The sequence below is a fragment of the Aspergillus caelatus genome (genome assembly GCF_009193585.1).
Source record: "Aspergillus caelatus strain CBS 763.97 unplaced genomic scaffold BDV27scaffold_150, whole genome shotgun sequence".
Classification (NCBI taxonomy): Eukaryota; Fungi; Ascomycota; class Eurotiomycetes; order Eurotiales; family Aspergillaceae; genus Aspergillus; species Aspergillus caelatus.
In genome coordinates, this window is record NW_022475413.1 from 74,270 (window position 1) to 91,083 (window position 16,814).

General features: G+C 48.5%; 7 protein-coding genes across 7 annotated transcripts; 3 read left to right on the forward strand and 4 right to left on the reverse strand.

The window, feature by feature from the left end:
- Positions 1–220: 220 nt before the first annotated feature.
- BDV27DRAFT_131944 (uncharacterized protein) lies at positions 221–1,428 on the forward strand. The gene has a single exon (XM_032067752.1). It carries the CDS (start codon positions 229–231, stop codon positions 559–561), a length of 333 nt encoding a protein of 110 aa, XP_031925261.1. The 5' UTR covers positions 221–228; the 3' UTR covers positions 562–1,428.
- Positions 1,429–1,704: 276 nt separating this feature from the next.
- BDV27DRAFT_160019 (uncharacterized protein) lies at positions 1,705–3,724 on the reverse strand (the record flags this gene model as incomplete). Its single annotated transcript, XM_032072961.1, has 2 exons — positions 1,705–3,546; positions 3,659–3,724. 2 exons carry the CDS (start codon positions 3,722–3,724, stop codon positions 1,705–1,707), a joined length of 1,908 nt encoding a protein of 635 aa, XP_031925262.1.
- A 412-nt stretch (positions 3,725–4,136) lies between these two features.
- BDV27DRAFT_160020 (glycine--tRNA ligase) lies at positions 4,137–6,168 on the reverse strand (the record flags this gene model as incomplete). Its single annotated transcript, XM_032072962.1, has 2 exons — positions 4,137–4,520; positions 4,582–6,168. The coding sequence occupies 2 exons, from the start codon at positions 6,166–6,168 to the stop codon at positions 4,137–4,139; spliced, it is 1,971 nt and encodes a 656-aa protein (XP_031925263.1).
- A 472-nt stretch (positions 6,169–6,640) lies between these two features.
- Positions 6,641–8,271, forward strand: BDV27DRAFT_131948 (rRNA-binding ribosome biosynthesis protein RPF1). Its single transcript, XM_032067753.1, has 4 exons — positions 6,641–7,299; positions 7,405–7,838; positions 7,903–8,013; positions 8,075–8,271. The coding sequence occupies exons 1-4, from the start codon at positions 6,679–6,681 to the stop codon at positions 8,187–8,189; spliced, it is 1,281 nt and encodes a 426-aa protein (XP_031925264.1). The 5' UTR covers positions 6,641–6,678; the 3' UTR covers positions 8,190–8,271.
- A 553-nt stretch (positions 8,272–8,824) lies between these two features.
- Positions 8,825–11,923, reverse strand: BDV27DRAFT_21771 (serine/threonine protein kinase CLA4). The gene is made up of 4 exons (XM_032076042.1): positions 11,762–11,923; positions 9,562–11,617; positions 9,394–9,493; positions 8,825–9,338 (listed from the first exon to the last, which is right to left on the reverse strand). The coding sequence occupies exons 2-4, from the start codon at positions 11,614–11,616 to the stop codon at positions 8,926–8,928; spliced, it is 2,568 nt and encodes an 855-aa protein (XP_031925265.1). The 5' UTR covers position 11,617; positions 11,762–11,923; the 3' UTR covers positions 8,825–8,925.
- Positions 11,924–13,514: 1,591 nt separating this feature from the next.
- On the reverse strand, positions 13,515–15,340 carry BDV27DRAFT_131954 (NADH kinase POS5). The gene is made up of 3 exons (XM_032067754.1): positions 14,913–15,340; positions 14,701–14,815; positions 13,515–14,646 (listed from the first exon to the last, which is right to left on the reverse strand). Exons 1-3 carry the CDS (start codon positions 15,064–15,066, stop codon positions 13,575–13,577), a joined length of 1,341 nt encoding a protein of 446 aa, XP_031925266.1. The 5' UTR covers positions 15,067–15,340; the 3' UTR covers positions 13,515–13,574.
- Positions 15,341–15,848: 508 nt separating this feature from the next.
- BDV27DRAFT_160024 (lysophospholipid acyltransferase family protein) lies at positions 15,849–16,727 on the forward strand (the record flags this gene model as incomplete). Its single annotated transcript, XM_032072963.1, has 1 exon — positions 15,849–16,727. The coding sequence occupies one exon, from the start codon at positions 15,849–15,851 to the stop codon at positions 16,725–16,727; it is 879 nt and encodes a 292-aa protein (XP_031925267.1).
- Between the last annotated feature and the right edge of the window lie 87 nt (positions 16,728–16,814).

The following is a 16,814-nucleotide window of genomic DNA, read 5'->3' on the forward strand; positions in this document are numbered from 1 at the left end:
CAAAAAAAATGTTCTCGTTGCAACGGGAGATCGTCCATGGAAGGTAATTAATTACACTTTCTATTTTACCGTCAACATTCCATGTATTGAAAAAGGATACAATACAGTTTCTGAGGTATCGTATCTATTGGTCGCTCTGTAACACCTGGTTTAATTTTCTTGACTACATACAGAAACTGGAATTGGTCTCCAAGAGATCCAACTCTGAGCCAACATATTCTGGTTGGAATGATGACTACTATGACCATCTGTCCAGACATCATCAGTACTGTACAAGAGGGTGCTCCCGCTCCAGGGCCATGTCGCCACGCCAATGAGGCCTACGCTCTCCTGGACCTACTATTATCAACATTCACACCACTGCAGGCTTTGTGCGGCGCGTCCGAATGCTGCTGTGTCTATCAATTTGGGAATGGCTCATCTGTACCTGAATGCCAGATCGTCTATCAACCCATCTATAACACAAAGGAGATGAAGCAAAACAAGACAACCGTTGACCGGATTGCGAATAATATTGCGCATATCTTTCTACGTGATAGGGCCCTTGTTGTCTACCTCTAAACTTGAGCATGGTACGTGTCAGCATTGGCAATTTGCAAGAAACAATCTCTGGTCTGAGGCTGCAATCGCCGACCTAGAATCGAAACCCAACTGCCTCAGCTATTACGCATAACACCGGCCAGTCGCTTCTAAATCCGGTCTCCTTTAGACCGGGTCACAACGTTGAACCTCGTGCCTTGATACTTCCAGGGCATTGGCGTGTCTCTTGGCTGCTAGTGTTGCTTGCTTGATCGTGTATCGACTACAAGCGCCTACAAATACCGATCTACATCCCTGCATCCCGTGTCCAAAATCGAGTTCCATCATGTCATTAAATGGGACAGCTACCCCGCCCGAGCATTTCGTTACTAGAAGTCAAGGACGAAAATGAACTGCCAAGGGTGCATCTATCGGTATGGAATATAGCTATAGAGCAAATGGAGACCGAATATGACCTCCGTCTTGGCCAAGGAAACGCCAAAGATTCTTCATTTCGCAATCGGACCCAGTGACTGGGGTATTCATATATGAGCAAGCATTCAAACAACTTGCACTAAGGGGTTCAGCTGCAGATACAGATCCTGCGGGCAGCTTTGTGATATACCCTAATTCTGATGCGCATGTCGAAATTTTCTCGTCCGCTTTACACTGGATACCTGCATGATCCGAACCACCTGCAACTCGGTGTGCTTTCGCGCGGCAGGGTTTGTGGATATCTGTCTCCTGGAACGCACGGCACCAATCGGCCTTGTGGCCCAAAGATCCTCGTCAAAAGACGTTGGGCGAAATGGTCCTGATCGCTGCCTTGGGAGGAGCTGAAATATTATACATTGAGAAGCTCTTGATTATTAGAAGACTTTGATTTATGAAGGGGCCCATCGAGTGGAATAGTAGCAACACACATTTATTTTTTGTCTTCTTCCTTTCTAATGTGTTTGCATAGATGGCTAGTTGGCCACAGACAAACCGTACAATCGTAGATGAAATGTCACATCAAAATCATTACCTGTAGACTCAGGTGGCATTTTCCCTTCTCTTCTCCTCTCTTTTCCCCTCTCCTTTTGTCGATCCCGTACTTCCGTTTCGTAGAACTTCCAGGCTACATACCCAATCTTGACAGTAGCTACTGTGTACCGACAAAAAACAAAAGCCAAAAGCAACGTTTTAGATTGAACGGTCATCGAAAAAAACACCTTGAAGAACTGCTTCACCTTCGTCTTGACGCCAGTGGCCTGCATCTGTCAACTGTTGTTTCCACGTAATTTGATCTCTCTCAGTAAGGTCCTCCCACCGGCGGAGGGTCCTGTCAGGTGTGTTATGATCTGCCCTGTTCGTAGACTCTATGAAGATCTCGTCCGTATCATGGTTGCGACGGACAACAATGGAGGTATGTGATAGAGAGGCAGCGGAAGGGAATGGGTCGTCCGCTGCAAGATCGTTATCGAGGATTGAATCGATCGCGTCCGCTGCTTGACGGGCATGAAGAAGATCACGTAGGGAGCGGTGATGTAAGGTGGGAAATGGCGACGAGGGCGCTGAGTGCATCGACGTAGTGACTGATGGAACTGCTAAAGGATGTGGTGCAGGTTGGTGATATGGACGGGCGACGGCGGCACGAATATCGGGGGGGAGCCATTCGGTGGCCCCCAAATACGGAGGCATAACACCCCTGATCTCGGTGAAAGCCTGGAGGAGAAAGCAGACAATGAAGATAGATAACAAAGCAGTCAGCCCACTGATCAAGTTAGCCCAAGCATCCGAATCTCCCGGCATGACTAGCACATAGCGCGGTGAGCGACTAGAGGGTGGCGATGGGGCCAGGGGGAGCGTGTGTACGACGACGGTATTGCCCATACTAACAGAGGCAAGCTTGACATATTGTGGTGGCGTCTCAGGCCTAACTGGGTTCGGTGGAGGAATGAAAGAAGAGAAGCATATCTTTGTCATGGAGAATGGATGGACGTCGTTGAGGGTAATGTAGGGCCGTAGCTTTCCGTAACCTCCTCTCCTAGGATTGTACTCGAGCGTCAGGACCTCAATAGACTGGTCACTTCCCGAAACGGCAATGATGGTTTGTTCCTGATTTTCGAGGTTTGAGCCCAGATTGCACACGTCCAGACCAAGTCCAATCTTGATTGCTTTGCGGAGTTTCTTACGCCGAATGATGGTTGCAGATGACTTTGATTTCGGTGATAGCCTTTGCGGTATATTAAGAAGCACGAGCTCGCAGCCTTTACGGTCTGGTATATTCCGAAGCAGTAGCAACATTGTGGGGGATAGGAAGCGTAGGGCTCGAAATTTGGGCCTGGTTTTGGTTGTTGCTTCAGACAAAGGCGTGCTATATACGCAGTGTACGTCAGGTGATGCATTAGATCTCGTTGAAGATGAGATACGACAGGTGAACACGTCAGTGCCATTGGTATAGGCAACCTGGAATTTGCCATCGTTCAAATCCGTAATATCTACATCCTCAGCTTCCTCATCACCACCCAATTGGATCCTTCCCATGATATCCGATGTGCTGGGTGTAGGAGTAACATGAAAAAGAACGATCTCTCCTGATGGAGCCAACCCAGTGGCAACCGCCGCTATACGCGGGGACTCGACGTCTTTCCACGGCGAGAGTCGCAATACCCTTTGGTATGTGTCCGGGCCGCCGGCCTTCTCTGTTCCTTTGGTTCGGAATAAAGACGCACGAGATAATGCGGTGGTCTTCTGGGGAATAAGGCTGTGTGTTTCTTCTTCTGCTTCCCGATTTGCGACTTCTTCGTTCGAGTTATCCGTAAAGGATCTTTTTCGTGGGGGGTAATCAATCTCGAAAGATCTTAGATGCTGGTTGTTGCCAAGCTTTTGCTCAGCTACGGAGCTATTGATGCCGGCAAAGGCGATAATAGAATCATCGCTTGCACGCGCCGTTGCCAACGAGGTGACGGAGTCTTCATCGCGTGAGAGTTCGATATCGACTACCTCGGAGATCTCGTTGCGTTTGGATGTGTCCAAGAGTGCCTGTTATTGTGCCTCGAGTATTAGCGCACTGATAAGAATCAAAAGACATGGGATTTAAGATATAGTGACGGAGCGATTCAGAATCATTGTTTCAGAAGGGATAGGGTGGCACTTGCAATTTTGTTCCCAACGCCGCTACGCCCTTCGCCGCCTCCGCCTGCGACAAGAAGAAAGCCATGATTGCGCGGATCGAAATCAGCGGCGAAGAGAGGACAGGATAGCGTCAATTTGGCCGAAGGGATGAGGGGCGCCATGATCAGGACGACTACTCGTCCAGGACAAGGGAAGAGTTGAGTGTGTATTCAGTAGCAAGGGAGGGAATCGAAGTTACAGGCCAAGTAAGCTTCCGATGACATCGGCGGTTGTTCACGTTCCGCCCCGGAGTTAATTTAATTCAACCCATCCCTCTTGACAGAGAAGGACTCCACCCATGTAAGATCTACAATCAATGGTTAAGACAATGACTTTTATTCTGGAATAAAATCGAGAAGCGAAGAAGAAATACTAAGTAGAGATCATAATAATAGTTTCTGCCGGATATCCGCAAAGATCTCGAACACTCTTCACCTCATTTCTAATGCAGCTATAATCTAATCAACTTCTTGTCCAGTGAACTCAGGCAGTCGCTTGCGAATGTCTTCCCATGTCTCATCGCCTTCCACCAAGGACTTGAGAGCCTGCAGAATCTCATCCTCGCTAGCACGGACCTGCTTAGTCGAGTCACGATCACGCAGGGTGAAAGTGTTGTCCTTCACCGATTGAAAATCAACCGTAATACCAAACGGCGTACCAAGTTCGTCATTGCGTGCGTAACGCTTTCCAATGCTAGCCGAGGAATCGTCAACCCGGTTAGAGATGCCCATGCGCCGCATCTTCATCATCAAACGATGTGATAGAGGACGGAAAGAGGCATGGTTCGAAAGAGGGACAATGAGAACCTTGGTAGGAGCAATTTCTGGAGGGAAGGACAAGACCTAAAACACAGATGTTAGTGGGGGCCAATTTAACGTGCTACTGTGAAGGACAAGTACTTACACCACGCGCTTCGTCTCCCTCTCGGGACCAGTACACGTGTTCGAGGGTACTGTACAGGATGCGACCAATGCCAAATGATGGCTCAATGACGTTGGGGGTGTATTCACGGACATTCTCTACCCGTGTCCGCTTCTCGATCTTGATCAATTCCTTATCCAGCTCAACTCTGCCTAAGCTGACACCTTCCACATCCACCTCGATTTTGCCTTGCTGCTCCAGATCGAGAGCCAACTTCTCACGGAGTTCCTGGGAGAGAGCCTCGACAGCGGCTGCAACAGCCTTGCCGTCCTTCTTGAAGCGAGGGCCGAACTTCTTCTTGTCCAAGTCGACCTGCCATTCTTCAATTTTGAGTGGTTCGACTCGTGGCTCACGGACAACAAGAGGCGCTCCGGTCTTGTTCTTGTGCACAGTCAAGTCATAAGCACTGCGGTCGGCACAACCAACACATTCAATCCAGCCATAGCTGGTCTGCAGCTCAGCATCCCAGCAGTCAGCAGCGTAGTGAGCCATTTCATTAGCCATGTGTTGACGGAATCGGAGCTTCGCTGGGTCCACACCCAACTTGAGAAGGAAGAGTTGAATGCGGGCAAGGAAGTATCCAAGGGTTTCGTTGTCAACCAGACCGGATTCAACGGCTTTGCCAATTGTCATCTTCGTGGTTTGTGTGCTTCCAGACAGCTGCACATCACGGCTAAGCAAGGAAAGCTCGATATCTTTCATTTCTTCAAAGCGAAAATGTTTTTTGCCGCCCTCCGGATCTACATAGTGTTCGATCTCAGCCATGAGGAACTCGCGCACTCGCAGCAGGCCGGCACGGGGCGAGATCTCGTTCCGGAACGACTTGCCAATAGAGGCCGACGCGAAGGGCATTGACTGCTGGTTGAAGTCCAACAGCTTCTGGAAATTCAGGAACTGTCCCTGAGCGGTTTCAGGACGGAGGTAGCCAGGCATATTGCTGCTGGGACCGATTGAAGTCTGGAACATCAAGTTGAACGCAACGGGGGGAAGAAGATTGCCATCGGTCGTCGGGTTTCTGATGTCGTACTTGGTGATGATTTGTTCCAGCTCCGGGCCGTCGTAGTTGTCAATTTGCGCTAAAGTCTCCTCATACTCCTTGACAACAGCATCATCTAACCGGACGGCCTTGGTCTCCTTAGCCTTCTTCTTCCTCTTGGCCTCCTTCTCTTCGTCCACGACAACCTTCTGGCCACGCGCTTCCTTGTCGCCTTTCAAACGAGCCTCAAGAACCTCTTCTACCAAGTGATCCGCACGGAAGATCTCGCCGGTTTTGGGGTCTTTGCACATCCAGTCCGCAAATTTCTCAACGTGTCCGCTAGTCTTGAGAATCTCGTGCGGGGTCAGCATGGTGCAGTCGACCTCCAGCATGTCCTCCTCGAGCACGAAATGCTTCCGCCACAAATCGACAATATTATTTATGAGAGCGCAACCAGGAGGGCCGTAGTCATATAGACCTGATACCCCTCCGTAGATCTCGAAGGAGGGGGTGTAAAAAAGACGACGGCGGAGCATCGACTCCAAGACCGTGCGGTCAACGACCTGACCGGTCTTGGTATTAACGGTTGCCATGGGGGTGGTTTTCTTTTTAGAAACTTGGGCGGCTCGAAAGGTGACGGGGGAGAGGGAAAAGGATCGCGTGCCTATGGCGGGGTTCCAACGAGGAAATTGGAATTGGCGGCGGGGAAGAGGAAGGAGTCGAATGAACGAAGAAGCCAATTGAGTCATCCACGTGAGCCGCACCGGTCGCAGTGGAACACCACACGGTTGAGTGGAAACTGAAGCGGAGTATAAGATATAGGAAGGAAAAAACGAACAAAGAGAGTGAAAGATCGTTGCGAGGGGAAAAAAAAATAATGATAATAAACAAGCTAAAGGATTGGATTGAAATTATTTTTCCCTTTCCCCTTTCAAACCAGTCATCAAAAGTTATTAATTATCTCCCTAATCTCCTTCGAGTCGATCCCTACCGCCGGCGAAACATTTTCCCGCCAAATTTTATCTCCAAAACTACCTCCATAGGTTCTCATGTCCATTTTCTGAAGAGCGCCTCTGGGATTCCCGATTTATCCCTGTTCCAAGATGGTTTCCAGAAAATCACAGGCGAAGCCTCCTCCAAGCGCTAATTTAGAGGTGAAACCCGCCAATAAACTCAGGCGCCAACTCCTCCATATCAAGCGGAAGCGGCTCAAAGACTCCACCCGACGAGCAGAACGGTATAGGATTAAGAAAGAAGAGGCTAAGAACCCAAAGCTCAAGCAGGAGCGCTTAAAGCGAAATATTCCGCTTACTATCGATCGCAAGCGGGTCTGGGATGATGCCAATAGTGATGTCGAAGACGGTCTGGGATTGAGTGTCGACGTCGAGCGCATCAACAAACAAAAGCAAGAAGAGCAAGAGGAATGGAATAAGCCATTAGAGCATTCTGATGAATCGCAAGATGATTCCGATGATCAAGATGAGGTTGACAGCATGCTAGCCAGCAGTGACGACGACGGCGAAGACGACGACGAAAACACCGAGAGGTCTCGGAAGTCCAAGAGATCATCTCTCCCGTGTTCCACAGAGCGTGCAACAAGCCCGACTCAATCGACCAAGAGCATAAACCTTAGCCTGGCTCCGGAGGCCCTGGCAGCCAAGTTCCCATCGTTGTTCCCATCTGAAACACCACCGACACCCAAGATTCTCATCACGACCTCCCTGGTAGGTTCATATCTTCGCTGTTACAACCCAGGTGCAACACTCTCTGTTAAGCATGCGCGAGTGTTGTAATGGTGCCTACTGAGTATCCATGTTAATCATAGGCAGAACTCAACCCTTCACAACGAAGCCAAAGCTCTTACAGACCTTTTCCCTAATAGCCAGTATATCCGTCGTACGGCGCACCGGTATTCCCACAAGTTTTCATTGAAAGAAATAGCAACATTCGCAGCAAATCGAAATTACACTACTGTATTAGTCCTCCAGGAAGATTCCAAACGACCGTCCGGCCTCGATGTGATCCACTTACCCAAGGGTCCCATGTTCCATTTTACTATTAGCAACTGGGTAGATGGCAAAAGGATCCCTGGGCATGGTGTGGGCACTGAACATTGGCCTGAATTGATTTTGAATAACTTTCGCACGCCTCTTGGAATTTTGACGGGTGCTATTTTCCGCTCATTATTCCCACCGCAGCCTGACATCGAGGGGCGCCAGGTCGTGACATTGCACAACCAGCGTGACTATATCTTCGTCCGCAGGTAAGTTGCTCTTGTCACTTTGTTTTAGGCTTAGAGCATGTTGGGATTTTGACTATCTCTGCAGGCATCGGTACATCTTTCGAGAGAAACGAGAGACAGAAAAGAGCGTAGTTGACGCAGACGGCAAAGAGATGAAAGGGGCCGAAGGAATAAGGGCAGGCCTTCAAGAATTAGGGTGGGTGATCCTGCTATTCTTATTTTTCTCTTTAAATAGATACTAATGAATGGTTGAACAGCCCTCGGTTTACCCTGAAATTACGAAGAATCGACAAGGGCATCCAAAGGGCGAGTGGGCAGGAATGGGAATGGAAGGCTGGAATGGAGAAGCAGAGGACAAAGTTCCAACTATGATAGCTTTAATGCCAATTACATCCTGTGTTGGTCGGAGTTAGGGATAGATAAAAATAAAGGAGACCATGAACGGGCTTTATCGGATATATTGCGTGAAGATATTAATTATACTGTGGACGCCAGATTTTCGTATGTCCACCAAACACCAAACGTGAAGTCCCATATGCTATCCAATACATTCATTGATAGTAAAACCCTCGATGATGAACCCAGCCAATTTTAATTACTCAGCTATGTAGCGGCTTATTGCTTTATCGTTATGAGCCAAGTTTAGCCATTATAACGTCCGAGGAACTTACAGAGTGGAAGTTTAAAATTTTTTAGTACTCCCTGGGCCCTCAACCTCGAAGGACCATAATTATTGTCATAGATTGCTTGTTCTATCTCGCCGGAAGGTGTGCATAAGCCAAAGTGGCTCAGTCAGAACAATACAACAGATATAGAATAGATTATTCACGGCAGTAGAAGCTGTGGCAAACGAGGATTCAAACACCAAACATAACGCCGTATTATCCATGCCAAGTCCGAAAGACATAGCTTTATAATTTGGATATCACACAAGAAAAATGATTGTAATGCAAGTCATGAGCGAACAGATATCATCCGGAGGCGCGTAAATGGGAGCCATATGTGCGTGAGACAAGATCTAATGTAAATCGTAAAAGGTAAAACATGTAATGGGGGTAAAGCTCGTCTCAGTTTTGTGCTATCACCACAACATGCGATCTCCGGCACATCACTGTCCGTTGTTCTTCTTCCAACGGAGCAACTCAGCAAGACTAGGGAGACTACAGCCAGACTTCAGGAATTCGTGAACTAGCAATTCTTCTGCAGTGGCGCGACTGCGGACGTCGACACACAGACACTGGCTGAGGAAGGATTTAAGTTCCTTGCTCAACTTTTCGGGCTTCTTTAAACGGGGAGTGCCATTGGTGGCAATAAGATATAGAGCTTTAAGCGGTTCCTCGTTCAGGTAGGGGGGCTCTGACTCAATCATCTCGATAGCCATAATTCCTAGTGACCAGCAGTCGACTTTAGGTCCATATTCCTTCTGTTTGACAACCTCTGGGGCCATCCAGTACGGCGTCCCAACCATCGTTGCACGCTTGCTCTTTGATTCAGTAAGTTTAGCACAGAATCCAAAGTCGGCTACAATTCTTTGTTAGCGTGACATTGGATTGTTCGATACATGGGGGTTACTTACTAATCTTTACATGACCAGCGCGGTCAAGAAGGACATTATCACTCTTGATATCCCGGTGGATGATGTTTTGGCTATGTAGGTGTGCCAGTCCTTTGCAAGTCTATGGAGGTGATTAGTACAATCCACGTGTATTTTATTGTCTCAACGCGCTGAGCAGTATCAACGTACCTCTGAACAAATGGTAGCGATCTGATCTTCCTGGATTACAGGGTTGTTGTCAATGACATCTGTGAGAGCACCGCCCTCCATAAATTCCATAACAACCCAAAGCTCATTGCTTTGCTCTTGCAGGAATGAGTCGAGAAAGTTGACAATATTGGCATGCTGACTGTCTTTCATCACAATGATCTCGTTGACAATAAGCTCCTTTCGTGGCTGACTACGCAGATCCATTTGTTTGATTGCAACCTGAGTTCGAGGTCCATATTGGCGGTACAGTTCGCGTGCAACTGGAGAAACAGCGTGTTCTTTAACACGCGCGACATACACAGATCCAGAAGCACCTTGTCCAATCTTGCGTTGCTTACTGTAAGATTCATTGGGATTGTCTTTAGAGACGACGGACCTAAGTCGATCCATGACTTCGTTCTCAGACATTGCTGACATGCGAACTTCCCTCTGTCGGGGCTCAGCTTTCTTAGTTAGGGCAGCTTCAGCTTGACGGACACCATCGGGAACGTTCTTATTAGTTGCCTGTTTGTTCGCAATATTCAGAGGCTTCACTGGCTGCACGGGAGCAGGAAGTTTGCTGGGTGGTGGGCCCTGAGCCTGCTGTTTGGTACCATTGTTCTGAGCGCGCGCCGCAGGGGACTGTGCTCGCGGATCATGCGCAGGGTAGCGCGAGCTGGGAGAAGATTGGTCTGACCCCGGAACGCGCGCAATTCCGACGCTGTTAGCCGATCCGTACTCCCCCGGCCGTTGGCCCTGGTTGGAGCTAGTCGGAGGAGCTGGCGCTGGGCGCTGAGCAGTGAGCTGGCGTGCAGAGTCTTGTCGAGCCGAGCCAGGAGCCTGAGGGGCGGGACGGCTTGGTTTGTAGCGCTCGTTCATCGACGGATCAGCGCCATAGCCGCCAAGCTCCTGTTTAGCCAGAGGGACGCGAGTCTTTGGAAGTGAGGCGTTGTACGCTTCTTGATCGAGCCTATTTTGCTCTTCTTCGCGTTGACGAGCACGGCGAGCTTCTTCCTCCATGCGTCGACGCTCCTGGTCCGCCATCTCCTTCATCCTCTCCAGCTGTTGCTGCTGTTCCAAAGCACGATCTGAGTCTGATTTGCTGTGCGCCTGCGAGGGTGATGAACCAGCGGAGCGATTGGAGTGGCCGCTGTCTAGGCGTTGGGATGGGGCTGGTGGTGGCGGTCTTGGGGGAGCAATAGAACTGCCAACCGTATTGCTGTTGTAAGGTTTTGGTTGCTGGTTTGACAGGGTAGAGGCTAATCCGGCAGAATACTGTGGGTTTTGTTCGCGCATCTTTATATCGGAGTAAAACTGGAGAACTTCGATGACGGCCTGGGGGTTCTTCTTATAGTCTTCTTTGGTAATAGCCGATGCAGTCAGCAGCTTCTCCCATTCAGGCGGCAATCCCACAAAGGCGCCTGTCCGCGGGTCGAAACCGACGTGAACACGGTGACTGAAATTGGTCGGATTGCTTACGCCTCCCATTCCCGGGCAGCGTTCGTAGATCTTGTCAATCCAGTCATAGATCTCGTCATCACTCTTAACCTCACAGGTAATGCTCTTGGTTGGCACGTCGCGTGTAATCAGAGCAGCCTTAGAGGTGGCATCTTTCTGATTGGCCAGACGAATAACTTCGAAGGCCATCCGAGTGTCTTCGGAACGGGAGACAGCGGTGACCGTCTGAAGCGGGATAGATAAGACTACCCTACCCGTCTCATTCTTCAAAAAGTCTAATCGGGACTCTCGAAGCATCAAATATCGCTGGTTCCAGGTAGCCAGAAATTTGTCTTCCTTGCAACGAACATACCCTTCTTTGATGACGGCTACCCCTCCTTGTCCCGACTGGTTGGTTTTTGTTTGTGTAAGAGACGGGGTGCTAGTATTCGGGAATAATGACAAGTTGGCTGACCCTGGTGTACTGGGGGAGTCTAGGCTCATTTGGCTGAAGGAGGCGACCGTATTTGAGGAGTTAGCAGGCAAATTTAGCTTCGGACGTTCAGCTAGTGGACGCGGTGCTGGCCCAGGATTCATGAACTGGTCGGGAGAGTACATCCTGAGTGTCGCCGTCAGTCACCGTTCAAAGGTCCCAATATCATTGAATTATATAAAAATAGGGACAAATGCCATCAATGTATGCCGTAGCAGATTCACAAATGGCTGCCGGGCAGTAGTGATAGAGAAAGCAACACCGACTTACTTTCCATAAGTTGAGACGAGAAGCGCACGGGCTCCAGAGGTAGATAACTTCCTACTTCACAACGGGTACGAGGGGTATCCGTTGATGGTTCGGTTATTTCGTTAATTACTGTATACTGTCAGAACTGAATGGAGCCCAACTTCAAACAAGGCTGGCGCTTCAAGCCCCATGAGTCCCAAACCTAAAAGGTCTGGTGTGCAGAACCCGCGAATCCTACAGCAGAAATGAGTCGATCCGCCAACAAAACAGTGGGGTAGACCTCAGTCGAGATGGGAGGAGCATTGCCAGATATTTTTCCTTCTTCTTTTTTATTGATAGTTCGAATAAGAGAGACCTTACCTGACAATACCTTTTGGCTTTTGAAGGACAGAAAGGTCTCCTCGCACCAGCGAGTATGACCGAGCGCAAAGGTCTCGGGGTACCTTGACCCTTCAGAACGCGGTGAGAAGACTCACCAATGCAACAGTGACAATGATAAGGGACCTATGCTCACTGAGACAAGGGACTGTCCTGCAGGAAAATAGTAAAAAGAATAAGAATTTGCAATATTAACGATGCATGGGAAAGAAGAGAAAGGCGAGGAATAGAGAGAAAATAAGTACCAGGGGAGGGACGGGAATCCAAGGAGAACAGGGAGAGGGGGGAGAAAGGAAACGGAAATTGTAAATGAGGTTTCACTAACAGCGGGAACCCATCGCAAGTCAAGGGGCGCGGCACCTGTCACAGGAAAAGCGCTCAGACTTTGAGAGCGGTCACGGTTGCAAAGAGCGCTCTAGGATCTAGTAAGCTATTACTATTATAATGGTTCTACTTTGATATCTTCATTTACTCTCCTTTGCATTCTTGCTTTAGCTGGATATTGAACATGATACAGGGGCTCCTCATAATTGAATGAATACGTTTGTTACACTAGTACTTTATTTCTACGGGAGTTCACATCACATCCAGCGTCCTTAACTAGCAGCCAAAGGTTAGGTCCTTAGGGGTTTCAGGTATCCATAAGGAAGATGATATAGAGGATTCGGATCGGAGGTGGAACGGTCACGTTCAAAACTTTGACCTTGGAATTAAGTGAGGGAAAGTTGTACCAGGAGGAGAATAATGTGTTTTTCTCTGACAAAAAGATAGGGTAGGCTGCGGTAAGTGGCGCAGAGTTATTGCTACCCAAATAGTACGCTATAGGTGGACAGAGTAAATCACATAAATAACGAGTTCGGACCAGAAAACTAGTTCCCTGATGAAAAAGATGACTACCATGTAAACTGAAATGTAACTGGTCGGAGCATGCAGCAATCTCACGGGGCTTGCCCCCTAACTCAAGCAATTAGTAGGCGTTGAAGCACTTTCATGAACAATCGTACACGGGAGATAACCCGAGTTGGGTCCATAGAGCATCTATGTTGGTTCAAATCTCCTGCCACTGTTGGATGTATCCAGTCGCTCCCCCTCAGATCAATCACACCAATGTGTGCATTCCTGATCTTGTCCAAAAATATAACGTCGACCCACGGGTTGTCGTTCCATAGATCCAAGAACTTGGACGGTCCACTCGCCTGATACAAGCAACCTCCTCGTAAACTATAATTTATAGAATACCGCCAACTAAAGAGATATCAACCATACGCATGACACATTCTGGACTATAGCAGCGATAAGGTCATATAGACTGTCCACCAGGCAACAAAGACATATTTTTGTTCCAAGTGGGACCTCCCGGAGAAGTCGTTTCCTGGCAGTAGATGGTAAAGTAAATAAACTCTCAGAATTTTTTTCATAATAATATATAGAATATGGATGATCCTCTGTCGGTTCATCATGATTCTTCACCAAAGGGGTAGTTAAATTTGAGCAGCCCATTCAGACCGCCAACCCATCCATCATGCGCCTCACCACCCATAATTCTCCGCATTACACATGGCACTCCCCCTTGCCATTCGTTCTTGCCATGCCGCATCTCTTCATTCCATACTCGGACCTCCATACCGACTGCCATTCCCTGACCCATGTTCACTCCGTCAATACTCATCTCTAATTCACGGCCCCGATTCTTCTCACTCAATTTCAGCGTAATCGACGTGCTGGATGGTAGAACCAAAGGCCGGAAACTCAGACTCCGGGCGCAGATCGGGGTTAGTAGAACCGAAGGTACCAAGGGATGAACAATACTGCCACCACTACTCAAGCTGTATGCGGTACTGCCCGTGGGCGTCGAGATGATGATCCCATCCGCTACTGCCTCTGTAAGGAATCGCCCTCCGACATAAACATCCACCACCGCAAGATGCGGCTCCTTGCCACGATGGAGGAGCACTTCGTTCAATACATACACTCCCTGGCTGCTCAATCTACTCTGCATGGAAGATGACCTTCGGTCTTGCTGAACAGGTCTCCCGTCAGCAGTGAAAAGGCCCACTTTTAAGCGGTTCCGCATCAAGATGCGAGCTCCGCGACTCGAGCCCATTGATTTCCCACGGACCGACGACCATCCCGTAGGGCCTGTCTCAAAATCCGCTTGATAATCCGTTGCAGTACACCTCGACGCTTCTAACATAGGAGCTCGATCCCCTACTCCCGCGCCGGACATGTATACCTCACGAAATGCGCGTTTGTACTCCTCGAACTTCCACTCGCTCAAAAACCCCAGCGTACCCATGCTGAATGAAAGCACGGGGGGTACATTATAACATGTAGCGAATAAGGAAGAGGCATGCAAAATAGTTCCATCCCCACCAAGAGTAACCGTAAGGTCCGCCTTACTATGTAGCGCCGAGGCTAACCTGTCCAATGGAGCTGAGTAGATAGGAAAAGGAAAGCTTGAATGAACTTCTTCGGCAGTCTTCGGCTCTAGGATCAGGGCGATAGATGGATATGTAGATGTTACATGGCTAGACAAAAAGCTGTCAGTTATGTTCTCCAAGGTATTAAGACGGCTACTGTACTTCGCAAATTCAATTAGTGATTCCGTTACTGTTGGCACGCAGTCCTTTTTCACAACAAAGACATTTCGAGGGGGCGCTGGCCATTGAAGAGAAAGGAGATCGCCCTCCCAAGATTCTGGGACAAAGAATCAGTAAGACATAGTCTCGTGTCGCAGTATTTCTCATTATCTTGAGAGGGAGAAGCAGTTCTGCAAATTTGTAGAGACGCACACCTTCGTATTTAGGTAATAAACGCTGAGGTAGTGTCTCTATATCTCTGATTTCACAGCGGCGAAGAGAAGATGAAAAGGGTCGCTTCCATGGTGTGTACTTTGTTATGCTAATCCTGGACCGAAATAGTTGTATCCGAAGAATAGTCGCTTGCATATTGAGAAAAGAATGAAAAGCTTTTTAACTAAGGCTTGATGTAGAAATTAGTGCTGTAGACGGCGGCTATTTTCATTGTTCGGATATAAGCTCACTTGTAGGTACTTCTTCTTTCATCTTCCGAGCTCAACTTCTGTGGGACAACCCTGATCTAAAGCATGGAATCATTCCCGGAAGACATATATTTAATAAACCCTTGAACTTTATTACCGTTCCCGTAAAGGTAGAAGGGAAGAAGGACCCTGTGAATCAACAAACGTCGCTCCGGGTCTTTGATGGGGCGAAGGATAATCCCAAGAATGATCTACTCCTAACTTAAAGAGTCTGACCGCCCTGAGAGCCTGACGTATGAGGGAGAGGACGTCATTGAATTGGCAGGTGCCTTGCCTACTAGTACTAGTATCGGACGTCTTGGCTCTCGGGTACGCAAGATCCCAATCGTTGCGGTCAGGCGTTATCCCATACCTAATACCTTAGCTCCTACGTACGATTCATTCACTTCATCCTACATGCCTTATATATAGGATATCCTCTGGTCTTTCTGTTTTGCTTCGCGGCCCTGGGCATGGCCTGAACTGATAGACATCAAACTGAAAAATTTCCTTGGGATTCTTCAAGTTGATCTTTCGCTCGAGTACGAGACTGCCTTTCCTTATATGCAACCGCTCGACTAATTTCTAGTTGCGTGATCGTCAGGTTAAGGATAAATTTACACCGTAACAAAGCGTCTCATCTACCAACCCAACAGAATCCGGTACTCTTTTGGTCACTAGCAAACCAACATGACGGGTGACCCTTGCCCTGAGCCTCACCAGCGAAAAGAGAATTCAACCCGGCAACGTATAGGAAGCACGGATCAAACCTCTCGAACCGACAATGACATGGAACCACGGCTTAAACATGGGATCCCAATGCAAGTGCTTCGATCCCTCTTGCTTGCAACATGGTTCAACTGCTGTTGTGTCGCCATCCTAGTGACTCAGGTGCTCGGTGCTCCTCTCTACCTAATAAGCAAGGATTATTATTATGCATACATGGCATACACGAAGCAGTCCTTCGGGCTGGTCATCACAGCTCTTACACAATGGGGCTGTCCGACATTTGTTCGAGTTAGTGGCGATAAGAGTGTGCAAGGCCAAATTCACCTGACAGAAGATGGCCGGTTGAAAACTGAATTTCCGGAGCGCTTGGTTTTGATTGCTAATCACCAGGTTTATACCGATTGGATTTACTTGTGGTGGGTCGCGTATACGAACATTATGCATGGCCGCATTTTCATCATCCTCAAAGAGTCTCTCAAGTACATCCCAATTGTCGGTCAAGGTATGACATTCTACGGCTTTATTTTCATGGCTCGCAAATGGCTATCCGACAAACCCCGGCTACAGCATCGCTTGGAGAAGTTGAAAACCCGACATTCAGGCTCCAAGTCAGAATCGTCTGAATACGACCCCATGTGGCTGTTAATCTTTCCTGAAGGGACGAATTTGTCAATAAATACTAAGAGGCGTAGTGACGAGTATGGCCAAAAGCAAGGGTTTCCACCTCTAAGGCACGAAGTTCTCCCGCGGTCGACCGGCCTTTTTTTTTGCCTACAACAATTGAGGGGCACGGTTGATTGGGTGTACGACTGCACCGTAGCCTACGAAGGACCTCCGTAAGTCCCTATGAATGTCAAATTGTCTTTTGAGTGGGAAGAGGGAGGGGAGGGAGGGGGGGGGGGGGGTGAAGCAAAAAAAGTCCACGAC